This window comes from Coloeus monedula (genome assembly GCF_965178545.1).
Source record: "Coloeus monedula genome assembly, chromosome: 2".
Classification (NCBI taxonomy): Eukaryota; Metazoa; Chordata; class Aves; order Passeriformes; family Corvidae; genus Coloeus; species Coloeus monedula.
Window position 1 is genome coordinate 53279048 of NC_138782.1, and position 20280 is coordinate 53299327.

The 20280-nt window shown below is 40.7% G+C and overlaps 1 protein-coding gene across 3 annotated transcripts; it reads left to right on the forward strand.

Annotated features, from left to right (window-relative positions):
* Positions 1-2640: 2640 nt before the first annotated feature.
* On the forward strand, positions 2641-19604 carry FBXO30 (F-box protein 30). 3 transcript variants are annotated; one of them, XM_082276644.1, is made up of 4 exons: positions 2641-2791; positions 7309-7413; positions 13775-15857; positions 16696-19604. In XM_082276644.1, exons 3-4 carry the CDS (start codon positions 13791-13793, stop codon positions 16897-16899), a joined length of 2271 nt encoding a protein of 756 aa, XP_082132770.1. In that variant the 5' UTR covers positions 2641-2791; positions 7309-7413; positions 13775-13790; the 3' UTR covers positions 16900-19604. The 3 variants fall into 3 exon arrangements, with proteins under 3 accessions (XP_082132770.1, XP_082132772.1, XP_082132771.1); XM_082276645.1 differs by lacking the exon at positions 2641-2791 and adding an exon at positions 2818-3282; XM_082276646.1 differs by lacking the exon at positions 7309-7413.
* The last annotated feature ends 676 nt before the right edge of the window (positions 19605-20280 follow it).

A 20280-nucleotide genomic window follows, 5' to 3' on the forward strand; every position in this document is an offset into this window, starting at 1 on the left:
TGCAAATTGCATATGTGGCTTTGTGGGCAGATCTCAGCTGTTTATTTTTACACACTGCTAAATACGAACGCCCATGCATTAGTAAATCTACTTGCAAATGCATTTCGGAAACACTTGTAATTTGTTTTCCCGCTCTATATCTCCACATCGAAAGAACTTCCAGACATAAATACCCATCAGTAAAAAATTACTGTGATAGATTGGATTTGAAATTAGAAAGTGCTTAAATAATTCACATTTTGTAGAAAGTGACAGCAAACAAATTGCACTGCCTGCAACCTTAGGAGTAAATGTGGTTTATTTCACACACAGTCACCCACTTGCAGGAGACTGTTTGCACACCTCAGCAATTGCCTAGGCATTTGACGTAGACTTTGCTTCAGATAAGGGGAAAGACACAAATCACACTGCCTCAAAAATGAATTTACACTTCACTCTCCTGTTGGCTTCAGTGACAGTGTCATGTACAGAACAATAGTGGACCAGACACGGATATTCATTTTCCATTCATGAGCAACCAGAATGAAGTTTCAGTCATTTTGGATTTAAGCCAGTAGAAAATAATCCCTTCAGTGGTTCACCCAGTGAATCCTCAAAGACCTCCTGGCTTGCAGATCAATGGTACTAAGCCAAATTGTATGATTAAAACTTGCCTGTTTACCTTAAATAGCAGTTCATGAGAATGATGATGATTGTCGGGGGGGGGCATACAATGGGATAGCTCTGGGACCATGAGCAAGTAGATGCACCAAAGCACTAGAGAAGAAGCAGATTGCTCCCTGAATGACCAGAGAAGTCTCAGCTGAGGTATGAGGACAGAAGTCCAAGCCACTCACTCTCCTCACTCAAAAGAAGCAATTAAAATAAAAAGCCCCACTTCTGTCATAGAAGCCCAGTTCCAGCACAGAGCCAGCCCGTGACAAAAGCACTGCAATACCCCATGTAATTAATATCTCAGCCAGCCAGTGAGCACACTCCACTATGGTGAGAGTAAGCAGCGCAGTAACCTCACCTGTCCCACAGCAGGCATTGCCAGTAAGAGGCAGTTGTGAAAACCAGTGACTGTCTACATGGATTCTGCCCAGCAATTTATATAATTGTCTGCTGAGCAGATGAAATGATTTTGCTTGGCTTCTCTGAGTCACGGTGCCAATCCCTACCATCTTCTGGAGCTCACTTAGCTAATTATTATATACTGATCCTATAATCAAACCTATGAGGGAAAAAAGGGCCTGTGCTCAGGATCAAGGAAGACCAAGGCTGTCATGTAAGGGTGGGGCAAATCTGAGAGTGCTTATTATAGGAAGTGCTGGCAACGATGCCTCAATATTAAGGTCATCTTACGTTATGTCTACATAGCTAACATGACAATGATTACTTACATCTTTCTTTCATACTCTCTTATTCTTAGAGTAAGAAAGACTCTTCTAAGATGATAAATGTCCAAACTTGCAACAGTCACATTTTTACTTACTCCCCACCACACATGGGTGAGATGCTGAGAAGCTTAAAAGGATCTATGTGGCTAGCTCTTAAACATGCATTACCTCTCTCCAACAGAAATCTACACAGATGGCAGGGAAATAAGGTCTTCAGAAACTGGGAGCAGGCCAACAAGGTTTTCCTGGAAGTTTAAAGAAAGAGTAATTTTTCTTGTGAATTAACAAACTAATCTCCCGGCTCTGTATATTCTGTGGCCACGATTTATCTATCTCTACCTTTAGTATTTTCCTTCTGAAAAAAGGGCGTGGTCAAACTGTTTTTCCTCAGGACTGTAAGACACACTGCAGTCCCTTAAAACATGGCATGCATATCAGGAATAAGAACCTTTACAGGGGTAACACCCTGTATAATTCCTACCTAGGTACAGCCATAGGCTGAAGGACAGAACCTCCAAAGGAAGGCTCAACAACCTGCACCTGTGGGCGCATGGGCAAGTTTCTGGCAAGAAAGTTCTGGACCGTAAGTGTAACACACTCCAAGAAAAGTGTTAGAGAAGCATTGCCAGTAACACCAAAAGGCGCACTGTGATGGCTAGCAGGAAAGGTTTTGTTGAGGTGACAGCTTCAGCAAGGCCCAGCGTCTGTAGAGGCCCAGAAAGGGTTACTTTGGTTACGGGATGGATTGTGGTGGTGCTGGATCTATGCTGGAACCAAAGCTGGTGATCCAGCTCCAGGCGAGCGGAGCGCGGCTATCTGGACCCAAGACAGCAGCCGTTCTCGCTGTGCCCTCCGCCCGCGCCACCGCCGGTAGCGAACCCCGGGGGACTCGGGAGAGCTGCAGGAGCAGTGTCCCCACAGCCGGGGACCGGCTCCCGGATCTGCAGGGCAGGGCAGGACCCGGAGCCCCGAGGCCGCCGCTCCCTCCCGGCCGCCCCCGCCACTGCCGGCCCCGGCGGCGGCCGCCTGCACGCACGCGCGCGGGGGGCACCGGGGAGCGCGCGCGACATCCGGGCGCCCCGCCCCCTCCGCCGCCGGGGGAAAAGGGCCCCGCCGGCGCGCGCGCGCTCCCGGGCCTCGGCCCCGCCCCGCGGCCGCCCCGCCCCGCCCCGCGCGCGCTCGCTGGCCCTGTCTCCGGCACGCGCGCGCGCGGCCGGCGGGGGCGCGGCCGCAGCGGGGCCGCGCCGGGAGCCCCGCGGGCGGCGAGGCCGGGCCGGGAGAGGCGGAGCGAAGCGAAGAGAAGAGAAGCGGACCGTGCACGGCGGCGGCAGCCGGAGCCCGGCGGGGGGAAGGGGCGAGGTGCAGCGCAGGCTCCCGCGCCTGCTTGCCTGCCTGCGGAGCGACGGAGACGGGTGAGCCGCCGCTGCTGTCCGCGACTGGCGGGGAGAGCCGGGCCCTGGGGCCGCGCCCGCTGCCCGGCAGCCGGGCGGTAAACAAATGGCGGCCCGGCGGGGGCCCGAGCGCCCGGGGGCGTCTCCTCGCCGCCACCCCTGACAGGTGGCGGCTGGAAGAGGCTACGGGGAGCTCGGTGTGCGGCTCCGGCGGCGTCGCCTCCACCTCGCCCGTGCCCCGCGGGGCCCGCAGCGCCGGGTGTGTGCTGGCCGTGCCGGGCCATGTAGGATGGCTGCTGCCGCCCCGCCCCCGCGCCGGCCCACGGGTGGCGGCGGACTGAGCTCTGCCGCGGCCGCTTCCTCTGACCCCGCCGTGCTGCCAGCGCTGTCGGGGTGTCGCGATAGCACGTGGGAAGGGCATAGGGCTGGCGTCTGCCTGGTGCTGTGGAGACCGCAGTCGAAGAGTCGCCTTTCTGCGTGAAAGGAGGGGGAAGAGAGCAAATAATCCAGAGGTATTGCTGCAATCCTTCTCTAATCCCCCGTGTTTGTGTTATTTCCAGTAGATGTGCTCAGACTATGTAAGAGGTGGTGTTTTGTCTCGCAGTTCCTTTTTTTAATGGCAGTTTTTTGACGTGCGGTGGAGCCTTTGTTTCTCCCCTTTATGAAGGTAAAGAGGATTGTGTGGTTGTACTCCTGTAACCCCACGGGTCAGCAATCAGAAGCATACAGGGAGATGACAGCAGCTTGTTCAACGGCTCGCGTATTGGAACAGTTGTGTGGCCTCACTTCCAAAAGTTCTAGCGTCGCTGTTGTTCGCAGTAGGTCTTCAGATTCTTAAGGGAAATAACCTGTGGGCTGGTGAGGTGGCTTTCTTTTGTTCTGTAAAGCTCTACTCGGATTTGGCTGAGGAGCTTTTCATAATCCTTGTTTCCCTTTTGCTGATTATGTTGTTAATATGCCAGATAAGTGTTTGTTAGCATACTAGTCCAAACCCAGTACCCCAGAAGTAACAGCCTCACCTTGCTTGTGCTAGCACTTAAGGCAAGATGTTACTTCTGCTTTCTCTAGAATTGGTGTGGAATACTTGATGGTTAAGTCCTTCACCTGGACACCTGCTGCCTTCTGCTGCACGTTGATGTGATACACCTTAACTTGTGCTGTGATTTGGGGGATTAAGGTTCATGCATCCCATTTGATGAGGATGTTAGGTATTTATGACCTTCCCCTCTGCACCCCTCTCCCAGAAGTATTAGAAAAATATTAGAAGAACTTTGTTGGTAAGCAAGTTGAGTACCTGCAATACTGAAAAATGCACTGGCAGCTTTACTCTGTCTTCCACTCTGTATGCATGTGAATATCTGTGTAATTTCTCCATAGTGGTCAAGTTTCATCGAGAGAAGAAATAGATTAGTGAGGGTGAGTTTGGATTGTATTGCAAGCTGAGACTTTTTTGGGGTCTCTTGTCTCATTTTTTTCCAAAGTTAGAAGATGTTAGAGAATGGGAGAATCCCAGCAGAATGGGCAAAAGTTAGGCAAAAGCAGTGTTTTTACTCCGCTGCCTGAACATTCTTTCTTTTGCACTAAATTCTGCATTTACTCAATTAACTTCTCAAATTTGGGTTACGTTTCCCTTGCCTCCTACTTTGATGTTAGAAGTCTAATGGGCAAAATAAGTGCTGCGTTTAACAAGCAGTATCTGGCTGGAAACTTTCTGGACAAGATTTCTGCATGGTTTTGGACAGCCAGGTTTTTAGGTCATAAAGAGTGTCTACAACAGAGGGTGTAGTCTACAGCTTTGTGAAGAAGAAAGCATATGTTTATTAGTCGTTAGATGAGTTCCTGTAGCTGTTGCAGATTTCAGCTGTGTAAGAAACCCCTGTTTTGCATTCAGTCCAATTGAACTAAAAGTAACAAAATTTTCCTCATACCGATAGACCTGTTTCTTTGGTGGGCTCTGTCTAAAAGGATGCAAATGCTGTTTGCCTCTGGCAATGAGATCCAGTGGTATAGAGATGGGAGCAGGGAATTATATATAGTCATCATTGTACTGGTGACAATTTCCCTTCAGTTTCCTTATCTGCATAGTAAGAATAAAAATAATGTATCTGTTGGTGAGATGGTTAGATTGTATAAGGGGTGGTAAGTATTCCTGAACAGACCACAAATAAACAAATATTTACATTATTGATGGTTGCAGAGAAATCTGTGTAAGCTGTCTGAAATGTCCGGACACTGTCTAGTCTCAATATTGAATGAAGGCAGAAGACTGAAAAGTTTTGTCATATAAACTGTTCTGAAACAGGCCAAGAGAGTTGAAATGGCAGGGGAGCTCCAGATTCTGACTTACTTTGCAAGCTACTGTTTTTAATAGTTTCTGATGTGACACTTGGTGTATTGTTACAACTTTGTAGTAATCTGTTAATGCTGTTTGAAGCTTCAGTACCCTGCAAACGGCTGCAGTGGGTAGAACATCCAGTTGAGTAGATTGTGCTGTTTCTTACCAAATGTCCAACATTGATCTAAGCTCTTAATGTGAAATCGTGATTAAAAAAAAGATAGGTCTAAACTTAAGGCTTGAGAATGAGAGGCATAGTGAGGTAAGTTTCTGAGTGGTGTAGTTACAGCTGTTCATGTAAAACTTTAGGTAGTGTTTCAGGCTGATTGTGATACCTGGTTCAGACTTGGCTACAGAGGTGCTGGAAGGTGGGTGGTGTTTTGTTGAAATTCAGGCTTTTATTTGTCTATTTAGAAACATCTCTAGTACAAACTGTAGTTTTCCAAAAGTCCTGTTTGACAGAGAAATTTGTTGGTGTGATAGATTCATTGCAAATAGGATCTTTATAGAAGTGTGCTTTATTGGCAAAGCTTTAATGCTCTTACAAAACCTTGTTTTGGCTGAGTCACTATTGTCACCAGATAAGGAATGTGTTTGGATAGGATCGTTTGGCTGGAGTCTTTGGGCAAAAAGAAATAGCATCAAGCCTGCTGACATTTGGAAAAGGCGGTCTAAATGATATTAGAGATAACAAATCGATGAATCATCGTATGTCCTAAAACCCTGCACAAACTTGTAGTGAAGATGTTCTTGTATTCCAGTTCTTCATTCATGTTAGAAACATACTGAAATAGCTCATAGCTCACTGTGAGATGTATTCCCAGCTTTCTGTCATCAACTATTTGAGATGGGTGAGGTTTTGTTTAGACAATAGTTTTATTTAAAACTGTCTATTTTTTTTACTGTTTATTTTTTTTGTCTCTGTTTTGTTGGTTTTAAAACCAAGCAGCTTGGAAGGGGGAAGAGCCTAACTGTTGCTGCAAAAAGTGCCTTTCATTTGATAAGAAAGGGAAATACCTGAAAATAGAATGACGTTGTTAAAACTGTCTGTCTTATAATATCGTTTTACTTCAAATCTTTCAAAATAATTTGGGACAAACTCCCATCATTTCTACTTCAGTGTAATCTGATAAGGTATCTGTGTGGGGATGTCTGTTAATATTTTTTGGGTGCTGTCTGTTTTGGTGTGTATTAGGCCATTGTCTACTAACAAGAGTGTATTTTTAACAGAAAAAATAACTTGATATGTACAGAATACATGAGACTGCATTTCAGTGTAGGATGTTGGAGAGAAGTGGCTTTCATAGTCTATTTACTTTTAAGTTGTTTTCTCATTTTGCTATGGGACCTGGTTAAACTTGTGTAGTAAGACCTGAAACAGTATATTAATGAGATGTTTGGCCTGATTTCTGTAAGTATGCAGAGGTCAGGAATTCTTCAGCAGTAGCATGTATGAATTAAAATATTACATAAGAAGGGTTTATTTTTGGTTTCTTTTGGGTGGTGAAAACTACCTACTGTAATACAGAATGCATTATTTTTTCCAGTAGTTCTGTTTCTGGTTTCTGGGGAATTTTTTCTGCTTTTCTGGAGGATTTGTGAGTTGGTACTGGGATAAGAATGTCATTGTTCCTTTGGGCATATCACCTCAGTTTCACCTCTCTTAAGTTTTAGTGATAATCCTTGGGCATGAAAGAATAGAAAAGCATCTTGTTACAGTAAAAAGCTTTTTAATAGTAAGTAACTGCTTGGTAAGTTCCCATGTATGAAGACTGATGATGGACACATTTTAACTAGACTAAAATGCAGTTTGTAAAAGAATCAAATTTTATTTATTTTTTCTAGTTGTCCATCTGTTGCAGTCTTTCATTCGAGTTTGGTTTTTTTTCGTGAAGTGGTCAGAGCAGTGGATTAAGTGCAGTAGGTCAGAATAATAACTTTTAATAATCTCTTACAGCCTTAAATATAATTAGGTTACCATCCAGTGTGACTAACAGCTAGCAATATGCTAAAATGACAGAACTTAGGTTGTGCTTGGGAAGTCTTATTAAAAACTTTTTTATATTCCCATAAAAGCTACAAAAAAATTCAATGTTTGTAGCCCCAGATAGTGTAAGAACATGGCCTTTTCAGGGGGTTGTACATATGGAAAGCAATGTCTACACCTGAAATGAAACCTTACTTCTGATTTCATTTCTTGCAGAATCTGCAGCAATTGAGGAGTCACACTGTGTTCAAGTTCAGAAGTGCTTTACACATGAAATCTACTGGCTCTCTAGCTGATTCTGCCCTGTCACCATCTCAACAGGTAGAGTGCTTTTGTGCCTGAGCCATGCAGCAAGTGTAGCTGTTCCTTGTGCGGTTGTCCTGTGTCAGTGTGTGGCCAAGGGCACATTGAGGTCTTTGGGTTTCTTCTCTGGGGAATGTGTCAAGGAAGCAAGAATGCATGGCAGATCTGTCACAAAAGTACTCTAAAGAAAAGCCTAGTAGTTTTGCTTTTGATTTTTAACATTCCTTTAACTGAGTTTAACAGGGATAGGAGAAAGTGTTCTGTCATTTCATCAGAGCTTCTATTCTAAAATAGAACAAAGCCAGACACGTAGGGCATCAGTGGAAGGTCCTCTTCAGTCAAAGCAGTGTTTTGCTTTGGGTCATTTTCCCCTTGAATTCTATTCTTTTTATTGGCTGCAATGATTTGGGAGGAAATAATCTCCCTGTATTCTCTGAAAGGTAGGAAGATGGTTTGCCACTAAAAAGAAAGGATATTTGGGGCAGGGGAAGACATGGAAAAGTCTTCTTTATAAGGTTGGCATAAAAATGGTTGCACTTCCCTGTAATTCCAGTGCTCGTTATTTTTGCTGTAGTTAGAGATTTCTTTTCTTTGGTCTGTTTGTTTTGTTTTTTTTTTTTTTTTTTTTGTGAGGTGGATAGGTAATTTTGATTTGTGCTTAAAAAAGCAGCTGGTATATATTCCTTTGATGCTAGACCACTGATAAAACTATAATCTTTCCGGAAGTATGTGTCCCCCTGAGGTTTTTATTCTTGCAGCAAAAAGCCATGTTTTGAGTGTAACCTTTTTCTGCCACTTTTGTGTAGGACATAATAATAGCTGTAGACTGTGATGATAATGGTTGAAGTTGCATCCTACTTATATAGTCATTTGGGCTTTAGTAATTGGAGCTCTTCTCATGTTTTCAGTGATTAACAATAAATTAATGTAGACTCTTTCTAGTATGTGTAGTATGTGCAGTCACTACCAGCCAAGGAAGATGCTTTCATCTTTGTTGTGGATAAATTTATGTTTGACAATGCAGTGAACACTCATCCAACTGTTTTGAATATAGTTTTAGTTTTCCTGGTCTGCCTTGTCGTAACAGAAATCAGGGTTGTCCTGATGAACTTAGGGGTGGGGGGCAGTAATTAGTATCTTCTAAGGTTGAGAATTTAAGTTTGGCATCTGAAAGAGAAGCTCCTGACAGAAACCTGCATAGAAGATGGAAGATTTAGAAATACAGCTGTCATTTCTACAGTGTCCAAAACAAAAGGGAATTTTTTTCTATGGTTTGCATGTATTTGCTTGTGGGTGGATTTGGATGCTCCTGGGAGTTTAAACCTGTAGTACAGCTTGTGTGTCTCTAGTCTTCTACATCCTTGAAGCAGTAATTTAAGAACCTGTTGGCTTATTCAGTTGAATTTGATAGAAAAGTCTCAAAAGTAGTTGAGCTTTATAGGTTTGGTGAATAAAAGGTGGCTGAATAATGGAGGCCTCCAATAGCAGTAATGGTTGCTGTGATTTCCTGTCTTATTGGCCTCAAAGAATTCCTATAGGAGAGAGTGAGCAAGCAGGCTTTGGGTTTGATAATACTAAGTATAGTGTTTCTGTGGTATAGAAGAAGGTGAGAGCTTGCACTTGCAGCAGAAACATTGTGTGAGTCTGAAACTCTTATTATGCTATTTTAATGTTTGTGTTACAACAGCAACTGGAAATCATGTGGCTGTAGCAGCTGGAATTTTAATCCTTTTAATTATGACAGATTTTCAAGGCATGTTCTGGCTGATTTGGTCAGCTGACTGTATAGTTATGTACAATAACATCAAGTGATTGCACAAATTCTGAGAGCAGTGGTCACCTCACTGGAACGGGATGTATTTTTAGGTTTCTCTGCTAGTAACAGTCAAGTGTGTGTACTTAGGCACCCTGAACTGAAGGAACTGAAGCTGGTTGCTGACACTACACTATTAGAAAAGGACAGCTGTTCGTTCCTGCTGTAGTCATTGATCTGACACTGTCTTCTGACCATATTGTGACAAGGAACACAGTGGGATATAAACACTGTAAATATTATTGGTACATGCTTTAATGACAGGTATTTTTCTTTAGGTCAGCAATGACATTCTTTGTTAGCCTTTTCAATTTGCTGTATTAGAGGAAATGAAAGGACTTTGTTACCTCAAGCGAAAATGTTCTTTATCTCCCCTTTACCCAACAGGTTTTTATCCTTACAAGGAAATATTTGGGAAGAGGGAAGTTCTTGTTCTCAGTATAGTACTGATGATATACTGGTTATGGTTCTTTAATGGGAAATTATTAATATGTGAATGCTCTTAATCTCTGAATGAAAGAGGTGCTAAGTTCTGCAGTTTACAAAGTTAGCTTACAAAATAGAGTGAGTCATGGCCATTTGCAGATTAATCAGTGTGCTAATTCTTGAGGTCTTATCCATTTATTTCACCAGTTTGATAGGGGCATTTGTTTTTTTTTCCTTTGGAAATAATTGGCAATTTAAGAATGGAATTATATCAGAAACCTTAAGTAGTTCAAGCAGTCTAGGAACTCATGACTGCCCAAAACAGCTGTTGAGTTTGAAGCTCAAGTATTAAAATTAAAAATGCATAAAAGGACATTTAATATATTTAAAGAGACTTTGTAGTAACCTATAAATAAAATGTGACATTCTGACTAAATTGAAGTTTTGCAGCAGGTGCTGAGGAGTTAAGGCTTGTAAGCAGAACGCAGAATTTTAGTGAATGTTCTGCTGAAGGTCTACGGATGTCTGAAGATATTTCAAATTATATATTTAGATAATGAGACAAAGGATTTGAATTTTAAGATAAATAGCAGCTAATATCAGGCTTCTTGGTAACCAGTTTCTTATTTATAGAAACTGAGAGCATAAGTTACTTCATCTATTTAATTGATTTTGTGCATAACTGTTTCTTGATGAAAACAACCTGAAGCATCTGTTACAGAGCAAATTAGCATCTAGCTATTGATAAGACTTGGGGTTTTAGTGTCAGCTTTGTCTTTCATACACTGTCTGTTGGTGATATTTGATGTTTTCACCAGATTTGGTTTCCTTCTTACTTTGAAATGTCATTTGCTTATATGAAATAATAAAATTTTGAATATTATGTGTGAAAGGAGTTCAGGAACCTGAGAAAAGCCAGTATCATTGTGCAACTCAGGTTTCACAATCTGACTTTTAAAGACCAAGATAGTGTGCTGGGGAGGAGGATGTTTTACTGTCTTAATAGAATGTTCTGTGTAAGCTCATGCTATTTAAAGATAGTATTTAATGATGGTTGACTAACTTAGGCTATGTCTACCGAAATGGTGCAGGCAAACACGAGCTCAGTTTGACTGTGTTCTGAGCTGCTGCATGTGAGCCAGCTTTGGCCTAGAAGCAGTAGAATAGTGCTGGCTTAGCAGTGTGTGCTATTTTTCCAACATAATTGACATATGTCCGCTTTCTGGGTTAAGTGAAGGTGGCTTGTCTGCCTTGCTCAAAATCAGTAAAATTTTGGCCCAAATTGCTGTCATGTGACACATCTTGACATGATTGATGGTGTTGATGTGAAATTGCCACTGAAGTCCAAGTGTCACAATTGATAAGGAATGGGCTGCAGCCAGTCATGAGGGTCTGGAATGGATGTGTGCCTCCACCTGCTCTACATGCCCGGATTGTGCCCAGCACGGAGCCACGCGGTGGCAGCGCAAAGGGCAGCCCAGGCCTGCCCTTGCTGCTGTGGAGGAATACACCCGCTCCTGTGGGCATCCTCCAAGTCTTGACAGCACTACCCCCCAGGCTGCTGTCACACTGTACCCAGCTTTTTCACCCCGTGGGTAGAGGGCATTGGCAGCTCATGACATGAGTGCCCTCTTTTCACCTGGGATCCTGTCAAGTGGATAGTGAAGCTGCTTGATAGGGTGAGAGCATCCATAACCCCCACAGTGAGGCAGAGGTCATCTCGGTTACCCTCACAGGTAGGTGTGACCTGTGCAGCTGAGCCCAGTTAGCAACACACTGTCCCATCTTAAGAGAGTCATAGGTACTCCTGCCCCTAATGCACCCACATGCTGCTCTCCAAGTGGCTCACTTCTGGCCAGCTTGAAGTGAGCAGGCCATTGTTTTATGGGAGCAACAGGACTCTGTTTAGATAGATGAAGCAGGGGCTGGGCTCTCTAAAGGCCCTGGCATTATAAACGAGCAGTTGTCTTTTTCAGTGCTATTTCCATTTTGTCTTATGCACTTTAAAATACACACATAACCTGAGAGCTTCCTTTTGATCTCTGCTCACCTATTGACTTGAGGAGAAGTATTTTGGTTTCAGTAGTGATGGCAATTTCTGAGATTTTCTTTGGCCTAGCAACAGGCTGCGGTATTTGGCAAGAATTACTCAGAGAGGGCTTTGCTGGAAGAACCAAAAATATCTTCAGAGAAGTCAAATAATTTTTTCATTCTTTACTGAACATGTTTCATCTCTTTGTAGTAGATTCCATCTGACTTAATTTGCAAGTTGAAAACAGGTTGTGTGCCAGAGAGGTTTGCAAGAATGTTGAGTAAGTCAGTCACTGAGTCCAGTGACTGATACTCAAAACCTACTATTACTCAGTATTACTTACTGTAACTCAGTATATAAATGCTAAGGTATGGTGGGGGAAATTCAGCTGTGTTTTGCCTGCTAAGTGTAGCACATATGTTTTTTAGTTAAAAGTGTTCAGGAGAGTGGGTGGCTAAAATATTTAAGTTATCCAAATTACGACAGATGGGGGATGAGCACTGATTGCTACTTAAAGTTGGCATGAATTTCAAAGCATTATAAAAGAATACAAGTGAGTGAAGTGTCACACAGATTTCTATTTAAATGCTTTAAATTATTTAAAGTGGAGTGTCTAAAAGGCACTTTTGTTTCCTTTTACCTTCAGTTTGAAGAGAAGGAATGATACTAAGCAGTTTCGTTTTTATAGTTTAGAGTAATTTTAATTTAAGAAGGTTTAATGCATGAAAACTGAAGTGTTTAGTCTAAAGACAATGTGTGAGAGCACTTGTTAGCAGAATAAGGAACCATTTTTATTAATCTTAAATTCCTTGAGCATTTTATTTCTCAAGAAAATGCCTAGAGGGTGAGGAGTAAGGAAAAGATGGAACTGAGCAACGTATGTTTGAAACAGTATTTTTTAGATTTTGCTCTGTGCAAGTCATTCTGTGATACCTCTGAACTTCAATCCCTACTGGTATCACTTCCGAGAAGGAGTTTGTAAGAGCATAGGGGAGAGCTTGGTAACTTGTGTGGGCCTGCACTCCGGCTAGAGAGCAGTTCCGGACTTTCTCAGAGTATGATACAAAGACACAAAGTTTACTCTTATTTTTTTCTTTTTTATTTATTTTTCCATGCCACAACAAAGAATTGAATTTTTTGTTGGTATCAATGTGTTATTATAGATTGCACCATGGATGTATATGTATTTTGATTTTTATTGCTGTTTGGCCTTGTTATGTAGAGTTGTTGATATCCTTACACTTTGAATTGCTGGTATTGTGATCAGGGCGGCCATAGGATGCATTAAAAAATTACCTTTTGTGGGTTGAACTGGACATATAGATAGGACCATGTTGGCAACTTAAGATTTATGTAAATGGTTTGAGTGAAATAAAAGGACTTACTTAATGTGTAGTGTAATTACGTAGTATAATTGCTACCCTTGTACAACAACGACTGTAGAAAATGGAGGGGCTATAGGCTAGAGATGAAGAAAAAGAGTGAAGAGCTGTTGTAAAGGACTGCAGTCTGTCAGAAGCACAGAGTGGGGAGAGTATGGCACATGACAGGGAATTGAGATACTCACTGAAGGCTGCAGATTGCCTTAAGCAGAACTGCAAGAAGAAGGTGCCAGCAGCTTAGGTGGTAGCAGGTAGCCTGGGAAACAGGTTGCCTCTGTTTAATTTAGAGAATTGGACGGACATGAGGATGAATCTGGATTCCTTCATTTTGTCTCTGTACTCTGTGCAATTGTATCATTTATGATTTTAGGTAGTAGGCTATATAGTCAAAGGTAATGCTTTGTTTTTCATGGAATGATCTATTTGCAATGGGCAGGGAAAAAGGGCTATTCCAGAGTGAAGGATTATACAACATTTTTTACTTAAGTTGCATGTATTAGACCTGGTAAATAAACATGTACTGTGTTCTGAACTCTGATACAAATGTGTATTTTTAATTTTCAGATGAACTTTTAAGCACCATTTCTTTGAAATAAGGTGTTACATACTTGTTTTCTTAGAATGTCAACTGACCAAGGATGCAAAACTGCAAATAGTAGCTAGTAAATATTAACAATATTGAGTTAATATTCATTCTGTGCTGTTGTCTCCTTTCTCTTTGCTCAGAATTGGATTTACAATCATGGAGGAACATCAGCAACACTTACACTGTGTGAACTGTGTCAGCCGTCGTTGTATGACCAGACCAGAGCCGGGCATTTCCTGTGATTTGATTGGCTGCCCCTTGGTTTGTGGAGCAGTTTTTCACTCATGTAAAGCTGAGGAACATCGCATGCTATGTCCACTTGAAAGAGTGCCTTGTTTGAATAGTGGCTTTGGATGTCCCTTCATAGTAGCCCGAAATAAAATTGCTGATCATCTAGAAGTTTGTCCTGCAAGTGTGGTATGTTGTACCATGGAGTGGAATAGATGGCCAGTCAGTTATGCTGACCGAAAATCTTACGAAAACCTGAGTAAAGATGTTGATGAAGTGGAGCAGCTAGATATGGCTTTAGCTCTTCAAGACCAGCGCATGTTATTAGAATCACTTAAAGTAGCAACTATGATGTCAAAAGCAGGTGATCAAATACCAGAATCTAGAGAGCAAACATCTGTCAAATCAAGTGCCCCTGATACAGTGCATACCAATGGCTTGATGCCTGTAGATGAAGAGTCCTATGGTGCACTTTATCAAGCTACTGTAGAAACAACGAGGAGTTTAGCTGCTGCTCTGGATATCCTGAACACTGCTACAAGGGACATTGGTATGTTAAGTTCAAACCTCTGCATTTCACCACATGAAATGAAAGAAGATCCCAGGATTAAAGAACAAGCTTCTAGTGGCATTATTCAGGATAAAAAGTCTGACTCTGAAAATCCAGATGAAGATAATGTCGGAGCAGTTGGGGGAATTAACTTTGATAGCCTGAGTCAAAATTCACAAATGGAGCAAAATGGTTCTAGTGGTATTTGTTGTGATGTAGTGCAAAACCATGACTTAGATCTAAACCTCAGTAACTCCTCACTTTTGTGTAATGGCTTTCATGTAGACAATGAATGTTCAAAGGTGTTGGACCACAGTGAAGATCTTGGTGTATCTAATTCAAAACCGTCCAGTGTAGCAAACGGTGAATGTACTGCATCTCATGATGATGAAGCATTACAGTCATGCAGCTCCTTCCCTGTAACAGCACAAGTTGAAGTAATATCAGCTGATCACTTAGTTAATGGCAATGTTAATCATGTACTACTTCCCCATAATGCTCATGAAGAAGAAATGTTAGAGAGACAAGTGGAGCAAGAAAGATTGAGAAACATAGATGCTTTTTTACGGCATCAATCGTACAGATTCCTTGTTAACCACTATTGGTCAACACCAAAAGAAGACAAAGCTGTTGATACATCAGATTTGGAGATAACAGAAGATCCTATGGGTCTTCAGGGAATTGATCTAATCACTGCAGCTCTGTTGTTTTGCCTAGGAGACTCTCCTGGAGGTAGGGGAATATCAGAAAGTCGCGCTGTCGATGTGTATCACGTTGACTTTGGGACCCAAACATTTTCTCTCCCATCTGCTATATTGGCCACAAATACAATGGTGGGGGAAATAGCTTCAGCTTCTGCATGTGATCATGCCAACCCACAGCTCTCAAATCCGAGTCCATTCCAGACCCTTGGATTGGATTTGGTATTGGAATATGTGGCTAGATACCAAACAAAACAGCGTTCAATGTTTACATTTGTTTGTGGACAGTTGTTTAGAAGGAATGAATTTTCATCGCATTTTAAGAATGTGCATGGAGACATTCATGCTGGCCTTAATGGCTGGATGGAGCAGAGGTGTCCTTTGGCATATTATGGGTGTACGTATTCTCAACGAAGGTTTTGCCCTTCAACACAAGGGGCAAAAATTATTCATGACCGCCACTTGAGGTCATTTGGAGTTCAGCCTTGTATATCCACAGTATTAGTAGAACCAGCAAAAAGCTGCTTAATTGGACTACACAATGATCATCTGAGTAGTCTACCTTTTGAGGTGCTGCAGCACATTGCTAGTTTTCTAGATGGCTTTAGTTTGTGTCAGCTTTCAAGAGTGTCACGTTTAATGAGAGATGTATGTGGAAGCTTGCTTCAAGCACGTGGAATGGTGATACTGCTTTGGGAGAAGAGAAAGTACCCAGAAGGAAGTTCGTGGCAGGTAAAAGAGAAGGTAAGTTTGGGGTTTTTTTTATCTTGAAGGTGAAAGGGAAAGTATTACATTGGTCCTGTTTCTGCTTTTTCTCTTAATATTATATCTGTTACCACTGGATTTTGGTATAATAACCCTTCAAGAAAGAGATTGTTGTATAGAAAAAGTGAAAATTGCTGCAGGTTGTCTCAGTCTTTTCCGTACTTGGAGAAGTAGAAGTAGAGTCTGTCCAGTTTTTGCTAAAATTGTAAATTTACTTCTGTTTTTTCCAATATTTTAAAATGTTAAAAGATTACTTCATGATTTGCTTTAAGATCAGTATTCCATAGAAGTGGGAAAGCTGCCTGCAAAGTTTGCTTTTCTTGTCTGTGTAGTGTTTACAGCAATTTTTTTTTCAAACCTGTTGATATCCTATCTATTGCCTTGGTACTGAGTGCCTTAAATACTGAAATAATTTAAAACCTTTGGATGACCTTTGTGTAATACAGTTTTTACCATTTTCCCCACCCGAAATTGCAGAGTATTTGCAACACTCATTTGGAATTGCAGAAGTTGATAAGAAATAAATTGTTGTGGTTGGTCTTGCAATACCTTGTCATTTAATTTCTGATTGTATCTATTTTGTAGACACAAAAAACATTGCCTGTGTTTCTTCCCAGTGTTCAGAGAGTTTCTTGGAGCCTGAATCAGCCTGGGACTGAGAATGCTAAATTCTGTATGGTGTATTTTTGTCATGTTGATTTTTAGTGTGATTTATAGACAACATTACCTGAAAGTTTTATAGTACAAGGATGTAATTTCTTGCTCTGACTTCAGGTATCTTAAAACATTGTGAACCTAAGTGCAGCTTATTTTCTAGGTTTGGCGCTTCAGTACAGCATTCTGTACTGTAAATGAGTGGAAGTTTGCTGACATCGTGAGCATGGCTGACCACTTGAAGAAGTGTAGCTACAATGCTGTGGAGAGAAGAGAGGAGGCTGTTCCGCTGCCATGTATGTGTGTGACGCGAGAGCTCACGAAGGAGGGACGTTCACTGCGCTCTGTTTTGAAACCAGTACTTTAAGTATTGCAGCCACTCCAATTGCACATACACTCAAGCACCTGATATAACCTCGGTAATATTATGAGACACTTTATTAATGTACTAAAGATACTTTCTAGCTAAATCTACTCTGTCACTGTGTATATAAGGTTTGAAGTGACATTTATTTTTTATAGTACTGTTTAGCTGGAAAGTAATGAAAGTTGCCTTAACGTTTGAAAAATTCGGAACTTGCTGGACAGGGTAGTTTTATCTAACTTATATAATTTAAGAACAAAATCCTAAGGTGTGTTTTCTGATTCACTGGTGCCCATGTTGCTGTTGACTGATAACATTTCAAAAATGGCCTCTAAATGGTACCTGCATTTGGATAGGAAACACTGAATTGTAGTGAGAGAAAAGTCCTATCCAAATTCTGTACCTTCTGTATCTGGTCTATTTTTTTTTTTTTTTTTTTAACAGATTATAATCCAAATATTTGAAAGATAAGGATGAATTCAAAACTTTATAATAGATGTCTCAAACACAGCTTTTAAGCACATCTTTTCTCATGAAATCAGTGTTCTACTGCTCTTCCTAGTTAACAAGTGATCTAGGATCAGCTTTTTTAAAATAAAGGTTTTTTAGGAATGATCTAAGTGAACTCAGATTTACAGCAGCTTAATTTTTAGTACAACTTTGTTTTGACATGTCAACAATTGCTATTTTTCTTCTGAACTCTGGGAGCAAAACTTTTAGAGCTAAAACCATGGAATACTAGTTTTTACTCTCACACCTACAATGATATCAATGTCAAATGTTCAGAAAATTTTTCCGTGTCCTGCAGTTGGCTGAGGGTTAAATTGCTTGAGAAGTCAGAAATTCAAAGTATGTGATGAACAGTTATGAATTTACAACGCAGCTAATGAAAGGGCTTTACTTGTTCTATGGTATTGTGAGATGTATTGTCTCCTTTTCTGTTAATTCGTCTATAAAAATGCTGCTTTTTAAAGGAGCATTTTAAATTACTGGTATGTATAGCAAATGTATCATCTTCATAAGATGAGACATGATTTGTTAATTGCATAAGGCATATCAGAAACGTTATGTTAAACCACATTTGTTAACCAATAACTTCAATTTGCTTCCAGTCTTCCATAAAAAAAAGATCCTACAAAGCATTTGTGAACAGAGAATACATGCTATGAAAAATGGCCTGGTATAGCAAAACTGTAATAACTTGAACTGACTTTCCAACTTGTTTGTATTCCTGTCGGTGTCTCTAGCCTGTTGCACTTAGCAACTGTGCCACAAAGCTAAAACAGAAACAGACCAGAGCTTGGAACAATGAAATACAGTACGTATTTCCATTATAGGGAAAAAAAAAGAGATTAGTAAGGAGGAGATGTTTACAAAAATGGCTAAATTTATTACTTGTAATTTCTGTACCGGACACTTGTTTATGGCTAGTCTGGCTGCACTTCACAACTTTCGTATCTGTGCATTTCCCATTCTGGATTCAGTCCAGCTAAACATTCACTGCCTTTTTGCTATTCAGAGTGCTACAGGTGCCCAGAAAAAAAAAATCTAGTTCTTCAGTGCCATGAGTTGAAATTATAAGAGCTCAAATAGAAGCTTTGCCTGGATCTTCAAACTGTGTGTTCTCGTTCCACAACTTCTCTTCTTTCTTGTTTGAAGAGAAGAAAGGAGTAAACCTTCTACAGAAGTTAGCAACATTTGCAGTAATTCTTAGCTGTTACCACAGTTATCTGGAAGGGAGAATCTAGATTCAAGTACAGATCTGACTATACCAACTGGGTTTTAGGTAGGAATCTTACACCCGCAGCCCAGTTCTTTGAATGCACTGAAGTGCTCATGACCCACAAATTCTTCGGTACAAGGCAGGAGAGAAACTTTCAGTTCTTGTCTTTTAGCTCTAATGGCTCCTTGCTGCTGCTCTCCAATGTTTAAAAGTACTTGTGTGACTGGAAGGATCCTGAGTGTTGAGGAGATAATGCTTGCATTTATGGCTAAATCTACTTTAAAACATCTGTCTTGGGTTACTGGTATTTTTTAGTGAGCAGTGTGGTGGTTTTGGTACTCTACATTCTTTGTAACTCCCCAGAACCCTGATGAGTACAGTAGGCAGGCACGTGTCTTGGTGCTTTATGGAAAAGAGGATGTTCAGTTAGAGGAACTGGTGTTAGAACTTTGCTTGTAGCACAGTGCAGAACTGCATCTAAAGTATCATCAATTGTCGATCCATTAAAATGGACTTTTTAAGACTCTTCTTAAAAAATAACACTATTTCTCAATACATGCACTTTTATTTTCAAATGTAGATACAGGCTTTTTTGTTAAATTAGTTTATTTTTTATGAGAATCCAGAGCTATTAAAATATCTATGTTGTAAACAACATCTCTGCCTTGTAAACTGCTCCAAATGCAGGAATACAGTATACTGAGGATAAAACTTTTTTTTTACACTGCTATGCAGTTTGTAAAACATCTGTGGTGTATAGTCAGTCTATCAAAATGTGACTTGTTCAGATTTGCCCTTGAATTTTAAAAATGTCATATCCCTTTCCTGGTACATGTTCCATACAGCATATATAGACAGCTGTTGCAGTCTTTCTTTTACTTGATACCACATTGCTTTGTTTAAAATATTATGTTTTCAATCATTATGCAATATTTTTTTCAATGTCTGTTGAAATTCTAATAAAACTTTTGGAGTTTCTCTTTTAGTATGACTATTTTCTTTAAAGAAAATATCCCCTGACTTCTGGTGTTCAAGCATGGTGCTCAGTGTCTGCTTATAGGATTCCAGTAAGTACTCAAAAAATAAAGTTACATACAGGAAACTATCTACAAACATTCAAACATTGGATAATTTGGAAGTGATTAATAATTATACACATTCATTTCAGTATGAAGATTGGTCAGTCATTTTTAGGTTATCTACCCATTTCTATTGCTTTGGTCTATTATGCAGCATAGACTCCCTTCCACAATTAAAGATTTGAGTACATAACATTGAAGACATATATTGTAGCTTGTACGTTTGTTCTCACTGATTTTTCTGAATAATAAATTGGAAAGATTATCTGATCAATATGATATGCTGCTGGTTTGCAAAGAACATTTTCAGTGTGTTGTTTCGTGAGTAAAGTTTTTTGTAGAAAGTTGTTGGTTAGAATAGTACAGAAACAAAAATGTAGGGTGTTTAGATAATGGTTGTGTTTCAGCTTGCTTATGGAATGGCAAAACATAAAACATCATTAAAATAGAAGACTGCTCAGAAATGGACATTTTGCCCTGGCATTTGCTAATACTGGCATGCTAATAGTCTTTACAAATAAAAATGGTACCCATACTACACTAAGTTCAGCCTTAAAAACTTGTGACTATTTCACTTTTTAG